General features: G+C 34.8%; 1 protein-coding gene and 1 long non-coding RNA gene across 13 annotated transcripts; one reads left to right on the forward strand and one right to left on the reverse strand.

The window, feature by feature from the left end:
• Positions 1-444: 444 nt before the first annotated feature.
• Positions 445-4,494, forward strand: LOC130746358 (soluble inorganic pyrophosphatase 1). The gene is made up of 9 exons (XM_057598962.1): positions 445-639; positions 1,162-1,282; positions 1,584-1,612; positions 1,727-1,792; positions 2,013-2,120; positions 3,373-3,438; positions 3,744-3,864; positions 3,969-4,050; positions 4,217-4,494. The coding sequence occupies exons 2-9, from the start codon at positions 1,162-1,164 to the stop codon at positions 4,257-4,259; spliced, it is 636 nt and encodes a 211-aa protein (XP_057454945.1). The 5' UTR covers positions 445-639; the 3' UTR covers positions 4,260-4,494.
• Positions 4,495-13,906: 9,412 nt separating this feature from the next.
• Positions 13,907-21,221, reverse strand: LOC130746359 (uncharacterized). Of its 12 annotated transcripts, none has more exons than XR_009022113.1 (15): positions 20,668-21,221; positions 20,507-20,598; positions 19,952-20,054; positions 19,803-19,843; positions 18,810-18,858; positions 18,573-18,713; positions 18,349-18,484; positions 18,047-18,136; positions 17,191-17,286; positions 16,658-16,724; positions 16,194-16,339; positions 15,591-16,109; positions 15,383-15,483; positions 14,766-14,842; positions 13,907-14,340 (listed from the first exon to the last, which is right to left on the reverse strand). It is a non-coding gene; the product is annotated as an uncharacterized LOC130746359 (long non-coding RNA). The 12 variants fall into 12 exon arrangements; XR_009022111.1 differs by having other exon boundaries at positions 15,318-15,483; XR_009022104.1 differs by lacking the exon at positions 14,766-14,842 and having other exon boundaries at positions 15,318-15,483; positions 15,591-15,661; positions 15,745-16,109; positions 20,668-21,220.
• Between the last annotated feature and the right edge of the window lie 233 nt (positions 21,222-21,454).

A 21,454-nucleotide genomic window follows, 5' to 3' on the forward strand; every position in this document is an offset into this window, starting at 1 on the left:
GAATTCCACCGTGATTTCAATTAGTGCACCCTTGGAAACTCTTTTGAAAACCGTGGCGAAATCAAAATTATGGTGGACAAAATCGAATGAGTTTTCAAACATACAATATTTACACATATAAGACTCCACAATTACTAAAGTGAGTCTCTACTATTAGTTAATTGTAGTAGATATCAGAGTATTCTGTTGCCCAGTAACCATGTATGTATCATGATAAGTTTAAGAAGGGTGCAAGTGCCATTATACAGTTAAAAAGTAACACACTTCATATCATCAATAAGAACAAAAGGGAGTTTTCCAAAATGAAAAAAATATTTTATCTGGATATACTAATTAAAAAATTCAACAAGTCCCTTATTTTTTCCAAAACAAAGAATCTAGTCTGCTTTGATACTTTTTTTTATTGGCTATAATTTGCCTTTTCAAAGTTCCAAGTAGCAGGTGGAGAGGTAGGCAAACTTGTCTGCATTAAAGGCATGAGGAGTGGTAAGGCATTAAGTCAATTAACTCATCCTTTTCATCCCCTTGACCTCCATATATAAACATCACAAACCATTGCTCTCGTTAAGATCTCTCTTTTCTGCCCTTTACCATCTTTTTAGATTATTTGCTTTTGGTGGTGTTGTTCAAGCCTTCAAGGTTCGTTCTTTGCTCTATATATTCCAAACCTTTATAATCTAGCCTTTTTAATTTGTTATTGTTATATATGGTATTGGTTTCATGCATCAAAGTTGTTATGTTTTCTGTCTTTCCTTTCCTGGGTACAATCGGGTGTTTCCATTAATTCCTGCACAAACAATAGCAGTGTTCCCGGAAGCAACCTATTTTATGTGATTCCATTGATCAGGCAATGAAAAAAAAGGCCTTTTAGAGTATTAACCAATTTTGATTAGATGATCAGCCAGAAATTAATTGCCTTTTGGGGTAGAAGTAGATTCATATGTGCAAGACAGTGTGCAAATATTTAGCATGTATTACAACTGACTACTGTTAAGGTGAAATCTAACATATCATGAAGTGATGCACACCCTTTTGGTGAAATCATGTTCTGATGGATCATGAACTTTGAAACTTGGACTAGATTGATGGTTCATTCATGTCTGTTACCCATTGAACCATTAAAAATGTATTTTCTTACCTTTTTGTGTTATGTCTTTATAGATGAGTGAGAATGGTGAAAAGGCTCATGAAACTCGCCCAACTCCCCGCTTGAATGAAAGAATTCTTTCATCTTTGTCAAGAAGATCAGTTGCTGCACACCCTTGGCATGATCTTGAAATCGGTATTGTTGTTGAACATTGGCATTCAACTTATGATTAAGTCTGTGTTTGGATACCGTTGAGTGCATGTAAACGGGCTTTCATCCCAATTCCTAAGAAAAGTTATGTTCACATTTTGTGTTGAAGGGAGTACAAAAGTCTGTTTGCACTCCTGCCAACGGCTATCCAAACATAGCCTAGATCATTTCACTAATGCATCTTGTGGCCATGACAAATGCCCATATCCAAATGGGGATTCGTCCTGGTCTTATCCCAAAATGAAAAAGAAATCATATTACTGATGTTCTTAATTTTCATGTACAGGACCTGAAGCGCCCAAGATATTCAATTGTGTAAGTTCACACCTTCTGATTCTAATATATGCAAAACCTGTCCTTCCATTCTTGACCTGAAATTCCCTCTAAGTATGTTGTTTATGGTTTTCAATGTTTTGTTGCTACCTGCAGGTTGTGGAGATCAGTAAGGGAAGTAAGGTCAAATACGAACTTGACAAAAAGACTGGATTGATTAAGGTATAAACCTATTGCTTGCGTTTTGAATTGGATGCCATGTCTCTAGTACTATAATCTAATCTTAAACATATTTTACTAAGAACTCAATCTCTTCAAGATGATTTTTTTTTGTTCTTTTGTTCTTCAAGTCTAATAGATTCTTGACCCTTTTCAATTCAGACTTCTAGTTTTCATTACTCATCTGTGATGAGATTCTTCTTACATACTGAATTATGCTCAGGTTGATCGGATTTTGTATTCATCAGTTGTTTATCCTCATAACTATGGATTTGTCCCTCGAACTCTATGCGAAGACAATGATCCACTTGATGTCTTGGTAATCATGCAGGTAAATTATTACCATTACAAATTCACCCAACTAATACAAGGGGCATTAATACTAATTAGTGGACAGTAATACTAATGCTAACCTCAATTAAGTATTTTATTAGCCGTAAACTAAACTGCTGCCGGAAATTTGATATGTCTGGATTATATTGAGGGAAAGCACCCATCAACTTTGAATCCTCTGTTAATCACCCACATAATTATCATGTTTCCCGATTATCCTTAAGTTCATAAAAAATTGACCAAATAAACTAGGATGCTGCTTTAACCATGCATATGATTCTGGATTAGTAATCAACTAGACGAAGGACCAGACAGTAAGTGGGTTAATGGAACATAATAATTTCATAAGAGGGATTTTGTATACATGAATTTTATAGATATGATTTTAATGGTATCAAACAAGTGAAGTCAAAATTGGATGAATTGTTAAGCCTCTATTTGTAATTGTTGAAGCTAAAACTGAATGGTAGAAAATACAAAAACATTGGCCATAGACTTCAATAAGTCTATCTCTAATGGTGCTTATTGGTGATAGAATTCTCTTTGTACTTTATATGACATGATCACATGATGGTATTAGTAGACATTCATAAGCTTGAGAAAGATTAAGAGCCAATACGAAAATCAACAGCGAACAATAAATCATCATTGTAGAAAGAGTTTGCATTTACAGGATAATCACAAAAACTTCTGATGATTAACTAAAATAAAGTTAAAAACACTAACCTGAAATTGTCTTCTTACTAATTCTGTCTTTATATGATTTTGCTTTAGACATAAAAGCTAGAAATTTTGGTTGCTACTTGTTTTTGTTAGGCTTCCTTACTCCAAAGGCTCTGTCTCTAATAATGTTTGAGAGAAAGATAGAATACGAAATAAAGGAAACAATTTGAAATGGTTGTTTGCAGAATGACTGGTTCACTGTGAGCATTTGCATAATTAATAGATGTGTTGAAGGAAGTAATAGTTAGCTTTCATTAAGTTAAGAAATCAAAGCAAGTTTCATATAGCAGGAAGGGAATCCTATGATTTATGAAAGGAGTAGTAAGTGATGAATTAGAAAAGAGACACAAACAAAAATTCTGATGTGTCAAAAAGAAAATCAAAGATCTTCACTGAAATATTGACACCACAACTTGCGCTTCAGATTTTATTTATTATAAATAGATAAATAAATTTGATGACAAAATTTGAACTATATGCCAAAAAGGTTATCAATTAGTAAACTAATGGAATTACTCATGTGACAGGAGCCAATTCTCCCTGGTTGTTTCCTGCGAGCTAGGGCCATTGGACTAATGCCCATGATTGATCAGGTATCTCTTTGCTGGATTTGGTTCCTCTGAAGTGAGAGAGTCACTTTAGAGGGTAAAGCAAGTCATCACAAGTCACAACCATTAATAGTGATTACCTACTTTGAAAAGTCAATAAAGCAACTCAATCAATGGTTGCGATGACTTACGTTACCCTCTAAAGTGAATCACTCACTTTAAAGTGAATCACTCACTTTAGAGGAGCCGCACTCACTTTAGAGGAGCCGGACACCTCTTTGCCTTCTTAGTCAATGAAGCAATTGCCATTTTATTCCACTTGTTTACTTAATAACAGTTTTTCTTCACAGGGGGAGAAGGATGATAAAATTATTGCAGTATGTGTTGATGATCCAGAGTATAAGCACTATACTGACTTATCACAACTTCCACCCCACCGCCTCCATGAGATTCGTCGTTTCTTTGAAGATTGTATCCTTAATATATTCTCAACAACTGGTTGCCTAAGTGTGTGTAAGCTAAATTAGTTTATATTGTCTTCAAGATTTGAGTGCATTTCTTAACGTATTTCTCAGATAAGAAGAATGAGAACAAGGAGGTTGCAGTTAATGACTTTTTGCCAGCATCTAATGCTGTTGAAGCTGTCCAGTACTCAATGTCAGTATATTTATAACAGCAAACTTTTTTTTTTCTGTCCCATAGATTGTTCATTTTTCTACCATGCTTATCTGATTTCATTTTTCTCTTGTCTTTTTTTTCCCATGTTTATGTAACACAATTTTGCATTATCTGTAATTGATATCTTGTCTTTGATCTGGTGCAGGGATCTTTATGGAGAGTATATTATGCATACCTTGAGGCGATAGACCATAATACTGTTTTGCATGAATCAGAATAAGCTGCTCTAGATGGTTTATGAATATATTGTCATGTCATGAAACTATTATACTTTTTTTGTATTGAATTGGATAATATACCAGTTGTTTGTTGCATTTAGTGAAGAACAACTATCAACTTTGATGCTAATCCTAGTTGATTGAAATTTTTCTTGTATTGTTAAGTTTCCAATTAATACTTTGGTAATCTGTTTTTGATTCTGCACATACACTCGTAACCTTTATTCTGGAGTTGTTGGTACTTCTGGCAGGCAACATTTTTTATTTTACTTTTTGAAAATGAACTTCCATTAAACGGAAATTAAACAGGCTCAGAAGCCATTACGTCAATCTAAACAAAAGAAGACCCGGAGGATCATCCTCTTCAACCCAAACAGAATTGGGGAAGGAGAGGAACCTCTTCTGGCAGGCAACATTACAGTCCAGATTAGTCTAATTGTTTGAGGCATTAAATTTGTTGTCCAGATTAGACTAATCTGTTGTGTAGGGGTTATGTTTTGTTTAGAGCAGTGTTTTTGGTGACTAGTTTGTTGCTAACTTTAAGCAATCCAATTCCTAGCTAATTATTGTTAAATATTAGTTAAAAACTACCTGCTGAATTTCTGTCAAAATACACTGCTTTACTGAAGTTCTACTTTTTCAACCTTCACCGCCAAATCAGTACAAATTGCAGAGTTCTACTTAAGTTTTTTATATAAAATTTTAATAATCATTTTTGCAAGACAATATTGTGTTAGATCTTTAGGAATGAAGAAGACTCAACACCTCTAATTGAATGCTCAAGATTCAATGGCTACACAACACCATTGACACACACACTGTTGCACATTCAAGAACAGAGGAAGAAGAAGAAGTAATGCAATTAACAGAAAACTAATCAGAAAAGGAGAGAATGAATATTCTGTTATATCTCACACACTCTCACAGTGTGTCGTATTTTAGAGTCAATTACACAAGGACTGAATGGTTAATAACCACAAACTCTAGGGACTAACATACAATCATTAACAAACTAAGAGGACCTAATTCTGAATTATTTTATTTCTAACACACTCCTAATTCAGAATTCACAAAACTCTCTCCTAATTCAAAACCTCAGCTGCAGACATAATGTTCAGCTTCTTGCACAATACACTAAACCTCTCAGCTCTCAATGGTTTAGTGAACAAGTCTGCCATCTTCTCCTCAGTAGGACAATGAACCAGCTCAAGCTTTCCCTTTGTCACCTGATCTCTGAGAAAATGAAAACGAGTCTCAATGTGTTTACTCTTTCCATGTGCCACAGGATGTTTAGCTAGATCAATAGCTGATCTGTTATCAATCAGTAACTTCATCATCTCAGGAACCTTCAGACCTATCTCTTCCAGAACCATACCAATCCACAAGGCCTGACAAGCACTGAAAGAAGCTGCTACATACTCAGCTTCACACGAGGACAAAGCTACTATAGGCTGCTTCTTTGAGCACCAAGACATAGGTGCATCTCCACACAAGAACACATAACCAGTTGTGCTTTTTCTGTCATCTTTATCTCCACTCCAATCTGAGTCTACATAGCCAGTAATTTCATTTCTCACATTGCAAGCCTTATTGGGAAACAATATTCCATGATCAAGGGTTCCTCTAATGTACCTTAGTATCCTCTTTGCTGCCAGAAAATGTGATTCTTTTGGACTCTCCATAAACTTGCTTATCAATCCAACTCCATAGCTAATTTCTGGCCTGCTACTGCATAGGTACCTTAGTGAACCCACTATCTGCTTAAACAATGTTGAATCCACTGGCTTTCCTGTATCTGACTTGGTTAGAATAGCACCACACTCTACTGGAGTGGTCACTGAATTGCACTCAGCCAAATTAAATCTCTTTAAGACATCAGCTGCATATTTCCTTTGACACATGAAAATTCCTCTTTCAGTTCTGACAAACTCTATTCCCAGAAAGTATGTTAGCTCTCCCATATCACTCATTTCAAACTCTGATTGCATCTTCTCCTTAAACCTGCTTATCTCAGTCTCATCACTTCCAGTGACTAGTAAATCATCTACATAAAGACACACAATAAGCATACCAGTTCTCTTGGTCTTAAGCACATACACACCATGCTCAGAAATGCATTTTAAGAACCCCAACTGACTCAAGAATCCATCAATTCTCTTATTCCAAGCTCGAGGAGCTTGCTTGAGCCCATATAGAGCTTTATGCAATCTATACACCTTGTGCTCATCTCCCTGAACCTCAAAACCAGGAGGTTGTTGGACATAATTAAACCTCATCATCAAGGGGACTATTCAGAAATGCTGATTTAACATCCAGTTGATGCAATCTCCAATTTTTCAAACTGGCAGTAGCAACCACCATCCTCACTGTCTCCATTCTTGCTACTGGAGCAAAAACATCAGTATAGTCCAATCCTTCTCTTTGTTGAAAACCTCTTGCCACCAACCTGGCCTTGTATCTTGACACAGATCCATCAGGCTTCAGTTTTGTTTTATAAACCCACTTCACAGAAATAGCCTTCTTATCCTTTGGTAAATCTACCAAGCTCCAGGTTCCATTCTTCTCAATAGAACCAAGTTCATCTTTCATAGCTGTAACCCAGTTCTCATGTTTGAAAGTCTGATCAACACTCACTGGTTCAGCTTCAATGAAAAGTGACAGATGAATCAAATCACCCTCATGAGTGACTTCATTATCAGGAAATAACACATAGTCACTCAATCTAGAAGGTAATTGTCTAACTCTTTGGTTTCTAGTACTCATATTCTCAGAATGTATCTCATCAGTTGCTTGACCACTAGCTCTACCATGATCTTCACCTCTTGCATTCCCAGTATCACTTGCAGAGATCAGCTCAGGGAAGTCAAAAGAAACCCTATCATTTGAAGTCTCAGGCTGTTGGTCATCATTTTCATTCCATTGCCAAGTAGCTTCTTCATCAACTACCACATCTCTACTCACTATAATAGCATTAGTTGTAGGATTTAGCAGTCTATATGCCCCAGTTGAATGATAACCAACTAACACTAACTTCTCACTTTTATCATCAAGCTTCTTTCTTCTCTAATCTGGCAAATGTCTATAACATAGTGAACCAAAAATTCTGAAATGCTTAACTATTGGCTTGATCCCTGTCCAAGCCTCTTCAGGTGTCATGGACTTCAACTTCTTGGTAGGACATCTGTTCAGAATATAGGCAGCTGTTGATACTGCTTCTCCCCACAGTTTCATTGGTAGTAGCTTACTCTTCAACATACTCCTCACCATGTTAGCAATAGTCCTGTTCCTCCTCTCAGCCACTCCATTGTGCTGAGGAGTATATGGAGCTATTACCTCATGGATAATGCCAGCTTCTTCACATAAATTCTTCATCACAGTGGACACATATTCTCCACCTCCATCTGTCCTAAGAGTCTTGATACTCCTTTCACTTTGCTTTTCAACCAGCTTCTTGAATTTCTGGAAAACTTCAAACACTTCTGATTTCTTGCTCAGTAAGTAAATCCACATCCTTCTAGTGTGATCATCAATGAATGACACAAAGTATCTATTTCCTCCTAATGATACAACCTCAAATGGTCCACACACATCTGAATAAACCACATCCAAAGGACCTTTGGAAACCACTGGCATACTATCAGTGAAAGAATTCCTAGGTTGCTTACTTAGTAAGTAACCTTCACACAAATGTCCAGAAGCCTTAACTGGAGGTAAACCTTTTACCATCTCTTTATGATGCAACTGGTACAGACCCTTAAAATTGAGATGTCCATATCTCAAATGCCACAGCCAATCTGAACCTTGTATCTTAGCTGAGAAACACTCTGAATTGATAGTATCTAAGACAACACGAAATGTCTTATTTGCTGATAAAACTGATTGCAAAATCAATCTTCTCTTTGGATCAAACACCATCAGTTTCTTCCCTTTAGTCTTCATAGAGTATCCCTTCTCTATGAGTTGTCCTAGGCTTATCAAATTATGCTTTACACTAGGTACAAACAAAACATCAGGAATAAAAGCTTGTTTACCATCCTTCTTTTTGATTAACACTCTACCCTTCCCAGCAGATGTAATCACACTATTATCAGCAAACCTCACACCACTTGTCTTGCTTCCATCAAGATCAATAAACCAGTTTTTATGACCAGTCATATGAGCAGAACATCCAGAATCCAAGTACCAAGTTCTATCATCATTTCTATGAGAACTTACTACTGAGTTAATCACTACATCAGGCATACTCCTAGAGTTTTTGTCAGGACAATTATGATTATCATTAGCAGGGACAATGAAGAGTACCTGCTCTGATTCTGAACCATCAAGTTGATCAGGAAAAACTTGTTCATCACCAGGCATACTACAAGTGATCTCATCAGGACTATCATGATCATCATTAGCAGGGACAACAAAGAGTACCTGCTCTGAATCTGACTCATCATCTTGAGCAGAATAAACTTGATCATTACCACTTATCTTGCTACACTTCTTCTTATTTTTGCATTCATAGGCATAGTGTCCATACTTTTTACATGCAAAACACTGAACACTCTTCTTGCTTTTCCCTTTCTTGAACTTATCTTTGTCCTGATTCTTTTCCTTGGAATCCCATTTCTTCTTGGATTCACCCTCATCCTCATGTGAAGACTGCCCAGAATCCTTGTTCTTCCAATTCTTCTCCTTGGAGGTCTTAGAGTTGCTACCCCATTTCTTCTTGCTAGTACTGCCTCTAACATACAGTGCCTGCTCAGTTTCTCTCTCAGAATCTCGCAGGTTTAACCTCATTTCATGAGCCTCCAATGAACCTTGAAGCTCTTCCACCTTCATAGTCTCAAGATCCTTAGACTCCTCTATAGTAGTGACTATATGATCAAATCTTGTAGTCAAAGATCGAAGAACCTTTTCTACAAGCATTTGATCATTCACAGTCTCTCCATTCGTCTTCATTTGGTTTGTCAAGGTCTGAAGCCGAGTAAAGAACTTAGAAATCGTCTCTGATTTCTCCATCTTCAGAGCTTCATACTGTCTTCTGAGGGTCTGCAACTTGACTTTCTTCAATTTTGCCACACCTTCGTAACTCTTTGTCAGAATATCCCACGCCTCCTTCGACGTTTTCGCCGCTGCAATCTTCTCAAAATTAGCAGGGTTAACGCACTGATGGATTATGAACAAAGCCCTCATGTCTTTCTTCTTCAACTCCTTATGAGCAGCGCTTTGCTCCGCCGTGGGTTCCGCCGGTAGAGCCTCCAACCCAGAAGTCACCATCTCAAGAACGTCCTGGAATCCGAAAATTACGAGCATCTGGGTGTTCCACCGTTCCCAATCAGTCTTGCCGTCAAGAACCGGTAACGAAGCTGGGAAATTACCGTTCGTTCCAGCCATCACCTTGAAAGAAGCGTCCACTTCCACCGGAGCTTCAAACGGAGCAAGCACCTCCGTTGTGACTGCCTCACACTCCGCCGTAGATCACCGTGCACAGGTGGTGGCTTACATCGCCGGTCGCTAGATCGTCACACTCTAACATATTGTAGGACTCCGAGAATATAAGAACCACATCAAATAACATTTTAACAGATGCTATTGGCTATTGAGATCTCTTTCATCAAAACCTTATTGAAGAGCTTATTAGTTAGTCAAATAAACCTTATTGCTGTATATTTAATATTGCTTGGAAAAAGTTAAACGCCATTGAATAATTAATAACAGGATCTTTCAAAAAGATAATTGATAACAAAAGAAATAATTTTGAATCACAAAACATTGAAAAGATAAGTTCAGATAAAGGGCTTTGTTTTGTTTTATATTCCTAAATCCTAAGTACAAAAATATGGGCTTCAGCGTAGGATTCTCTTGGGCCTATGGATATATATTGGCCAGCCCTGAACTTTGTGATATGAACCTTCATCATTTGTCCAAAAAAACCTTCATCTATACTTTTACTATTTTCCTCTTAACTACAATTGCTTAAGTTTAGAAATTTTTTTGTTTGTTTTAAATTGTCGTTATAAAAAGATTTCCATAATTCAACTATCTACAAACTACCCCAGATTTTGTTGACAAATGACGTTGACTCTTTAACTCACACAATTTACAAACTATAACTTTGTCATGCTACGTACCTTCAAAAAAAAAAAACTGTCATGCTTTCATTTTTAGTATACTAGTTTTATACCCGTGCCTTGCACGGGGAATTTATTTTCGATTATTTTTGTTAAAAATTTGTTGTACAAATATTTTAATATTTATTTATTAAATACAATTATGTTCTTTTTTTTTTAAGAATTTTGGGTGTTATTTTGTTAGTTTAGTGTATAGGCGTATTGTACCAAAAAATTGACAATTGTTCTGTGGTTGTTTCATATCAATTTGTTTTTAGGTGAATAGCACATATATATTACTATGCACGAAGATTTTCAAACAGACGGCGATTTATTGAAAAAATGACAACCGTGGTAAATATATGAAATATTAAAAATTGTCAAAATGATTCAAATTGACCACCGAGGAACATATACCCCAAAAAGTAGAAATTCTCAATGCGGATAAAGAAATACAAAGCAAAGTTTAGCACAAAGGATATTTATGCGTAAGCAACATTAAGGGAATGGTACTACATCTTCTCCACCTTGATCTTCTTCATCATATGTGCACTTGTAAATTAGATTTGAATTTTGAAATAATTTGTGGGTCCATGCAAATTTTCAGGACATTAAATGTTGATTTAAACCACTTTCTGAATCTATCTTTCCTTCGACCTTGAAAAGAAATCCTTGTGCACCAAATCAACAATTTCTTTTGGTGGGTGTTCCATGCAGTTGTTCTAGAATTTATTTATAATAAAATGACATAAATTCATATATTATGAATTAATTTTTCAATGTAAAAGTGCTTAATTTGAATTTTATATGTTTACCTTTTCTATTTCTTTCAAAATTTCGTTACTTTTTTTTGTTGATCAGATGACAACCATCGCTATAAAAAATTGTCAAAGTTGCAGATCCAGTATTATCAGCAACATCCATCAACAGCTTGGAATATCAGGTAAAACCACTATGTATAAACATATACAATTCAGCTGAATTGATTTTGCTTTTTATAGAATCAATTAGTTCCATTTACATAGTGGTTTCCCTCCCTCAATTTATTCATTCCATGTTCTTGCAGGTTCAAGTGTAAAAATCTTATAAATAATGCAAGTCTAAAAATTAGGCCGTAAATGCTGTGAAAGTTTGAAATATCACTAATTTGTAATTGATAATTCAGCTGAAAATAAACAATTGGATTACTAAATTTGAAAAGCAGTTATAGTTCTCATATATTGTCAAACACTTCTTTGTAAACTACATTCTTTGTTTTGTTTGTCACTTTTCCTTCTTCATTTAGAGCTAATAATTTGAGTCATTTTCTTGACCTTACCCTTGAGAGAGCTACGTAAAATTGGCCTTGTGTGAAGACCGGGCGAGAAAGGTATAGGCCAACGTGAGACAATGACTGACTTTGACTTTTATTTAGAGTCATGACAAAGCACAAACTGATTGAAAATTGATGTCTTTTAAACCTAAACGGGTAACTTGAGTCAAATGGCACCATGTCCATTCTTGGAGTGAAAATTTCATCTCCAACTTTGTTTCCTCTTATTACAGTGGCATGTATAACATTTGTTCCAAGATTATCCAAAATTAGTCGTGTTCCATTGCATAAACAGGTTGCTTGATCTATATTGCTCGAAAGCATTATCAGAGAACCTACCTTCAAAGTTATTTTGTGATTTGGAATTTCAGAGCATATAATATCATTTAAGAACTACGGAGTGAACCACTCTCACTCTACTCCGGTGTCTTCATCAGATTTGCAAGTGCTATCGGAGCTTAAGTACTTCTTAGTATTACTTGAAAGTAGTTCCAAAGTAGGGCACAATATGCGTCGTTCCTCCAAAAACTTGTCATGCTTCATGTTTCACAACAAATTGGGAAAAGCAAAATCAACCAAATCGAGAAGAGGATTTTCACTATCATGTATTAAAAGATCTGCTGGAATTTATATATTTGATTCACCACGCTCATTTGTATCGAAATTACCATCACTGCTTTTGCGGATCCAGTCCGGAATTTTTTAAAACTGAAATCATGTTTAGATGTCTTGCCTATCTCCTTTTGGAATGATCGGAATAATTTGTCTGTAGTCACCAAAAGATGTAACATAAAATGCACGTGATATACATATAAGGTGAAAATGTATTGCATATTCATATTAAAATATGTTAGTTGAAAATAAATTTCTTAAACACACATAAAAGCATAATATATAGTTGAAGATATAAAGATGAAAATTTAAAATTTTAAGTAAAACCTGAATATATGTCATATTTTATGCATATTAACTCCAAACATTATTTAAAATACTATAATTACTTGAATTATGTTAAAATATATTTCATATTAGTTTAAGTATGAAAGAATTTTGACGTAAAATATTCAGTCACGCATGAGCTTTTACATGAAATTATTTTCATGCATATTCCTCCATGTGAGAGCTTTAAATAATGTTATTAAAAGATAAATAAATTAGATTATATATTCATTAACACTTAAGAATCTATGTACGACATATGCTCATAATCTAGTCTCATACTTTAAATATGTTTACTTCTTAAATTATTTTAAAAATTTAAAACTATTAAAATTTGTTTTTAAAGTTATTTACACGAGAAATTACTTTCATGTAAAATATTTCTCCCCGCAGGAACTTTTAATCACATTATTTAAACATAAATAAAATTTAAGCTATATATATATACATATTAATGTTTGCTAATCCCCATAATTTACTCCCGTAGTTTACTCAACGTTATTAAAAATATTAAAAAAGTACTTAAATTATATAAACAAATATTTATATTGGTTATTATATAGAGAGAAAGAGATGCGAAGCTCGAAATTTTAGGATTTTTTGGCAAAGGTCTACCTACATGGAGGTTTATTTACTTGTAATCTCAGAGTTTCAAGGGAATTAGTCTCATGATCGTCGGGTATAGAGTTTTAGTGAAACAAATTTTTTTATCAATGATTATAATCCACTACATTGTTTCTTCACTGAATTTTCTAAATAACATCTTTTATATAATTGTTGTTCTAGTTAGACATCTATAAGCATCTTGGTAAATAGCTTTCCTAAGTTATACGTTAACACAATGTCAATGATTCATAAATACATTCAAGTTCCTTCAAAAAACCAAGCTTCACATTTTGATTGAGAATTCCCATCACTCAATTATTTCTATCTCTCCATATGTATTAGAAAAACTCCATTTAAAAGTTGCCGACCTCATCAAATAGAGGTGTTATGCTCAGATGAAATGCACCAGATAGAATGGACACTTCTAAGAAACTCAGCCATTGAAACCTAGTTGACAACATGTTATGCTCAAGATGAAATACATCAGTTAGAATGGACACTTCTAAAATTTTAAGCCTGATAATTCTATGACAACCACTAATAAAGACCTCCTGTTGTTGCCTAAGAAGCACCATATGTTTGTCAGTGCACATCATAAAGGTTTCATTTAATCAGTTCAAATCATTATAAATGATAAGGAAGATCATATCAGAGACAAATAATGCAGTAAATGTTTTTGAGTGCACCATAAATGTTTGAGCAGTTCGTGTAAGTACAATAAGTACAACATTCCAAACGATAAACACACCTATGGGAACACATCCCTTACACCATCTCCGTAGGTATGACCATCAACTAATATATTAAATCAATTACAATAAAACTCTAGGAATGCATTATAAGTCATTGGAAAAAATAGTACATGAAGTTATCGGCCTTATATCAAAGCATCCAAGAGCATTCTAAAAAACCTGCTCTAATGTACACTTGTACAAATAAATATTCGACCCATAAAAATATTTGTTTTACACTACTATCATCATGGCAAGGAAAAGACCGAAATAAAGTTCGCCACTGTAGATAGCCAGCAAAATTTGGTGCAATGAAGATCACAAAATTGAGCTCCTCTTTCTTCCATTCAGACAAAAATTGAAAACTGCATAAAGTTCAAAACTTCATTAGGCATGACAGACCTGAGCTCTTAGATTTACATGCTTAGTTGACAACAAACAGAAATAAACCATACTCCAAATAAGGATACAATATAGAAGAACTGGGTTTCAAGAATCACTTAAAAAACCATAATACACCCTTGACCTGATTCACCTTCTCTTTTTTATCTCTCAAGAAGCAGTTTAAAGCAACGTAATTAATAGGTTTCACATTATATGGAGTCAAATGTAGGAAAATGTCAAATGCAATTTCATTTTAAAGTACTGCAGGGGCATTGAATTTCACATACCACCATAATAAACTACAATGTTATAAACTAACACACATATTTTCACCTTAAGAATCATGCCACCTAAGTCATAAGTCAACAAACAATCTTATCATTCTAGCCATTATACATAATGGTACCTAGCAGAAGTACAATCTTCTTACAATATTCACCCGCTAGGGAGCCACAATGCTTGATATTTTCTGCATTGTTTAACCTGTAAATTTAACAATGTTGATATCTTGCTAGCGGAACCTTGCACAATGTAAAACGGCTCATATGTGATAAATTATACAATATAGCAACTTATGATACAAAAAAAGGAAAGAGACAACAATCTTTTCATTGCTCATTGAAGAGCAAGAATGAATACCGTCTTTTAAAGAGGCATTCAGATCAGCTACTTTATCAACACTTGAAGCCATAAAGCTTGATGGAGGCATTGCAGAAAGCTAACTAAAAGATATATCAAGAAATAAGATGCATAGACCGACATTCAAGCATACAACTTTAGACTTCAGAGAAACTTCATTTATAGATACCAATGCAAAGGCTATAATTCAGGTCATCTTAAAAGTCATTGAGTCTATATCACTCCATCCATGCTAGTAATATATAGATAAATACCAGCATAACACCATAGATAAGCACAAACTAAGAGAGGATAACACTCCAAAATTCAAAACACCTACATTTTTCAAGGGTGATATGATAAACCTCTTCCATTTTACTTTATATTTTATAGCAGTAGTTGTACCGTTAGGTTCATGTATCCCTTCTTTTTTCAAGATGCTCCCCCCGTTGACCTTGACCAGAGACTCCTTTGCTGCACAATCTCTTGCACTCATCACAATCCACCTATATCACATTGAATAGCAAGCATTGTGCTTAATGAACTCAATGTTTATTCAAATGTGTATATGGTAATTATTATTATTATTGAATACATATCAAAACTCTATTACCTGTTGATACTTGAAAAAGATCACAAATATCTCAGCAGTTCTGAACACCTCCAAACTACAATCTCCAAAGTCTGACTCTAACAACAAAATCAAATCCAAATAAAAAAACCAAACATAAAGTCTCAAGAAAGAGAAAATATGGTTCAAACCTAACATGTAGAAGAGGTACTTCTTGTTGGTGGGCTCGTTCAGTTCTAGATTCTCTAAGAAGATTCAGAACTTGCCCTTCGTGTCTTCTACAATGTTGCATCACACATAGTAGACATCAACAATTGCGTTCTCTTCAAGGACGACATGAATATGCAGGCCTATCATTATATAGAAACTTGCTGCTTTTCGTGAATTTCTTCAACATAGAAGAACTCGCCGAAAAAGAAACTAATGTCATAATTCAATGTATGACCACTTGCTGCTTGTCGCGAATTTCTTAAACATAGAAGAACTCGCCAAAAAAGAACCCTAATGGCATCTGTAAAGGCTACACTGTCTTGCAAAACCCAAATTCCCCAAATCAAAATCCTGGCAATAAAATTTAAAATTTAGAGTGAATCTGAGATTTACAGGTTTGGAAGAGGAGAGAAATTGTGCGAAAGAAGCAAATACCTGATGGGAAGGATGGCAACCACAAAATTGGAGTTTTGGCTCCTCTTAATCGGCAATGCCTGAAGATGCACAAAATATTACGACTGAGAAAAGTTTTGGCTCCATTGAAGTCCAAGATCATTATCAGCACCAGAAAGTTGACTTAGCTACTAAACAAAAAGATAGATATCAGACCCAAAACTAAGGTTAGGGAAATGCAGATATTTGAGTTTGAATTATGGCAGCAATGTGCATTGTTATGAGCACTTAGAAAAGTTCATAGAGGCTCTTGAAAATCTAGCTCTATTTGACTCTGAACAACATATAGCAAAGATCCTGTATAAAATAAAAATGCAAGAGGTTCCAATTTCTAAAACTTCCATCTAATCCTTTATTTTTTAACCAATCACATGAGTTTAAGATATATGCTTGCTCAATAAACTTATGATCAATAAACTACTGATCCCAACAAAACTCCGGAATACCTGTTCAGATTTCATTTCCTCTCCTCCTGCTTACGGGCCTGCATCTGCGACACTACGGAATAGCAGACTGGAGATTGGAGAAAAATAATATTGTTAGCTTACTTAACATTGATAAAATTAAATGTTATTGCATTGAAAACTCAGGCCCTTGACAGCAGAACCAATCTCGATTATGTCATATCCAATGTATCATTTTCCAGTTCCTTTAAATGGGATTTTGGTGCTCACAATGCTCACAAAGACACCAATGTTATCTTGTATCTGGTTGATTTTGTAATTACTCCAACTGAAAAGGTATTCAGTAAGAGAGAAAAAAATACTAAATCTAATTACAATTAAACAGCACATTGGAGCAACACTTCCACCACAAAACACATCTTATGTGACATTGTTTCCCAAAGCTGAAACGAATGTACATCGTGCTTCATTTTGTAGTAACCTAATAGGTTGCAGTGACTAAACTAACAAAAATCAGAACTTTAGAAATGAAAAAAAAAAATCACACTTAGTAACATGAGCATTGTTTTGGAAACCTGGATATCAAGAACTATCTATATTCCTCAGCTCCATGTTGATTTTAATCCTACTTTAAAGTAGCTTTTGGTCCTACTTCACACAGCCAAATCATCCTACAAAATGTAAAATGACAGAATTGATTATGACATGAAGAACCACGACAACAGAATAAGAGAATTAATTAATCAATATCTCCTAAGTAAATATTGTTGCATTTAATTTAAACAAAGTCAAACTGAATAGATCAGTATAAGAAAAAGGCAGAATGGATGCTAGATAATTTAGAAGAGATTAAAACAATCTTTCAATTCTTATATACGCAGTTAACTTAGTGATGCAATGGTAGGGAGAAATGTTGATTATTCAGAACTCTGCCCAATACCCCTCCTATTTTTAAAATTATATGCAGAAATATTTTGTAGTTGAAGCAGAGCCATCTCGTGCAATCTCCAAAAGTTTCACATTAGAATTGAAGCAGAGCCACCTCAAGCAATCACAAAACGTAACTCTCTTCATAACCCCCTAACTCTCTTCCATTCTCTTCCTTATCCCTTTCGTTTCTCTGTTTTCATTCAATCCGTAGTTTGTTTGGAAACCAAAGCATACATTTAACATAACACAAAAGGATTGTGCTAGTGTGTATGTGAAACCGAGATAGACTCGTGGAAGTCTTCAGATGCATCACAGTATAATGAAGATTAAATGACAGTATGAAAGAAGAGCAACACAAAAAAAAATGAATATAACATAATCAAGGTAAAGAGAATTACTGTATCTTCATATGGAAACCCTTAGATTGATTGAAAACAAAGTTAATGCTAGTTATTAGCATTTTTTATGGCACATTGATTCAGGAAGGAACATTTAATATACCTCAATAAGCCAGTCAATCAGTATTGCCCTCATCCTTTCATTAATATCACATTGTTGTGTCATATAATTTGGTGAGACACAGCCAGTACTCTGCAAGTAGTAAAAACCTTGAGTTACCAAAATTTGATAGGAAAGCATTCTCATATTAGTTGACATTCTGAAATCAATTTTGATTTCCAAAATCATAGACAGTGAACTGTGCTAATTCATAGCAAGTCTATGCTAATTCAATAAATTGAATATTGTTTTTGCAAGTTATAATGGGGTCAATAATAGTTGGTGGATCTTAATTCCCAATGTACCTCAATTTTTCTGTAGTAGGAATAAAGACCTTCAATATAATCAGTAACTGCAAGGGTATTATTCGCATCTCCGGCATCGATGTCCACAATAGGCTCTTCTACAGACTACAATAATATCCTCCATCTCCACTTCCTCCTAACAGACCAATTAATTCACAGTCACAAACTAAATTCTGAGATAAGAAATACATAAATATAAATGAAAGAGATGTTAAAAGAAATACCATTTGATCAGATTCACTATGCACTGTTTGCTCCAGAGACATAGGCACTGGCTGATCTTCTGCCTTGAGTTCATCATCAACAAACATACACTCCCCAAATCCATTCGAATTTGCAACTGTCAAGTTTGACTTCTTGGTTTCCTGTTCAAAATTGATCACAACCTAATCTTAGTTCCAATAGTTCAAGATCTATGCAGTGCAGCAAATTTCAGCAAAAAGAAAAATAAAAGACTCTACCTCAGCTTGAGATTGCTAAGTGCTGCTAGCAATTTGTGCAGCAAACCTCCTAAGAAAACAAAACACTAAATCAATATGAACAGCCCCATCATCTTATTGTTGTATTCCAAACTTTCACAGCATTTACTGCCTAATTTTTAGACTTGCATTATTAATAAGATTTAAACAGATTGGATGAACAAACAGGAATCAGTGAAGGATATATAGGACAGAGGACAGGATAATTCGTGGTTAAATCATACATCAAATGTCTTACATTGACATCAAACTTCACTCCTTAATATAAGGGGTCATTATATTTTTTTAATTAATTTCTGAATAAAGTCAAAGAAACATAACAGCCAAGACACTGATTAATAGAATCAAATATTCAAATCCCTGATTATGCAGACAGCATTTATGGTACTTGATTAAATCATAACCATTGATTTTCTTTAATCATGATCATCATAGACTTTTACTTACCAATCCATCCCTAATTGTAGTGAAGAGCCAGAAAGACATTTAAGTTATAAAAGAAACATAACAGTCAAATCACTGATTAATAGAATCAGTTTTTGAAATTGCAAAAGGCATATTTGGAAGCATTGTTATCATAATATGGAAGTTTCACACATTGAATGATTTTTGCCAATTGATTTACTGATACTGTTTAGACATATCGCCATGGTTGAAATAGCTACACTATAATGTAGAAAATATCTTATGGCTCAAGATGATTTCACTTTGAATTATATTAACTTTTTTTTCAACCTTCAGTATTAGCCCAACATGTGTGTGAAAATTTGCAAGAAACGTGGACAGAGAAATGGGAAAAAAAGTAAGAAATGAGAATTGTTAGAGAATCATTAGCCCAACATGTGTGTGAACTTTTACATTTTTAATGAAACAAAAAAAAAAGTGGGGCTCATGTATGAAAGATAATAAACCTCAAGAAAGAATACTGATCAAAATATTTGAGGTATTCAAAATATAATAGAAAAATATACCAACCTCAACAACATGACCTCTATCCATCACCACAATCCTGTCAGCTACTTGTATGGTAGAAAGCATGTAAAATCAGTTCACACATTTCAAAACTAAAAAATTATGAATTGGAATACCACTAATTAACACTAATTATCAAACATGTTACTCACCTGCATTCTTTATCAATAGCCCCAAAGCAACTTGCTGCAATTTTTGATATCACTTAAGGCATAATGGTGAAAATAAAATTTGGGGGAATCCTCAAGCTTATGTCTGATGTCAAGATAGAGAGATTGATTAAATCATAAACATAAATATGGCTGAAATAGTATAAGGGGAATCTAGTCCATAACTATATAGCAATTGAAATTCAAAGTGTAGTGTGGACAGGCAATTGAAGTACAAAACAGAGCATATAAAACTTATCATCTGCGGTTTCAAACACATCCTAATGGAGGCTCTAAAATAATTTGCTAGTAGTGGTACTCAGAATTAGATCGTAGTGATTTCTGTATGAATCATTTGTATATGTTGTAAACTATAAGCAATACGTTGGGGCTCAGGAGTAAATTCAGTCAGGAGTAAAATAATACTGCAAAGCCAAGAAAAAAAGAAGGAACAAAATCTCCCTGAAATAACAAAACAGATATGAAACAAAGTCTGAGGTTGTGAGGAATTTACTAACTAAAAGACACAGGATTTGATATAAACATCAAAGCTCTTACCTTGATGGAGGATATAATGTAGAGCATCTGCCTGAATCTGATTTAGGGTTTCTACGAAACATCAGGTATTGTATCTGATGTAGAGAATCGGCCTGGAAACCACAAATTTATCAAAATCAAAATACAGGCACTAAAACATACATCAATTAAGGCCTGAATACCTGCGGTGTCGACGTCGTGGCGTTGAGAGGAATGAAGCCGGGAAGGGCGATTTACACAAAGTCGAATTCATCAATTCTATGCCACCCATAAACATCTCAGTTACACAGATTCGAAACAGGAACCGAGAGGGGAAGATAGATGCGATTCAAGGGGAATTGGAAGGGGCCATGAGGGATTCGATTGAAGGGGAAGAGAGGAAGGGATCGATGAGAGGATGTGCTATATAGAATGCGCTGAGATTGGGAGAGAGAGAGTACGCGTTAGGTTGCTCCCGGATGGAACCTCTTCGGTAGCCTTGCAAGCAGCTCGTCCATCACCGGCTTTGAAGGTTGCTCCCATATGCAAGAGTATGAATAGATCAATAAGGGAACGACGAAGCAGAGAGAACGATGATACCATGGAGGAGCAGGTTTTTGTGTGGGTTTGAGTCTTGGTAAGGATGATATTGCGAAATGGGAATGCCACGATTGAAACAGCTGTAAACGCCATTGAAGGTTGAAACGGCAGAGGATGTAAAACGCGTTTAGAATCAATGTGATTAAGGAGAGATGGGTGAAGGATAAGGAGAAAGGTGTAGGTTAAGAAGAATGAAGGATTGAGTGCCATGTAGGATTTTTCCTGATATTAACCAATCAGTAGATGCCAAGTAAGCGATGACTGTGCTGAGATCTTTTCCTAAATGTATATACTATGAATATATTTTATATTTATATTTATATTTTATTTCATAATGAGGAAAAATAGAATCCTCATTAAATACATTTGTAAAACTTTTTTACACTTTTT

This window comes from Lotus japonicus, chromosome 3 (assembly GCF_012489685.1).
Source record: "Lotus japonicus ecotype B-129 chromosome 3, LjGifu_v1.2".
Lineage (NCBI taxonomy): Eukaryota > Viridiplantae > Streptophyta > Magnoliopsida > Fabales > Fabaceae > Lotus > Lotus japonicus.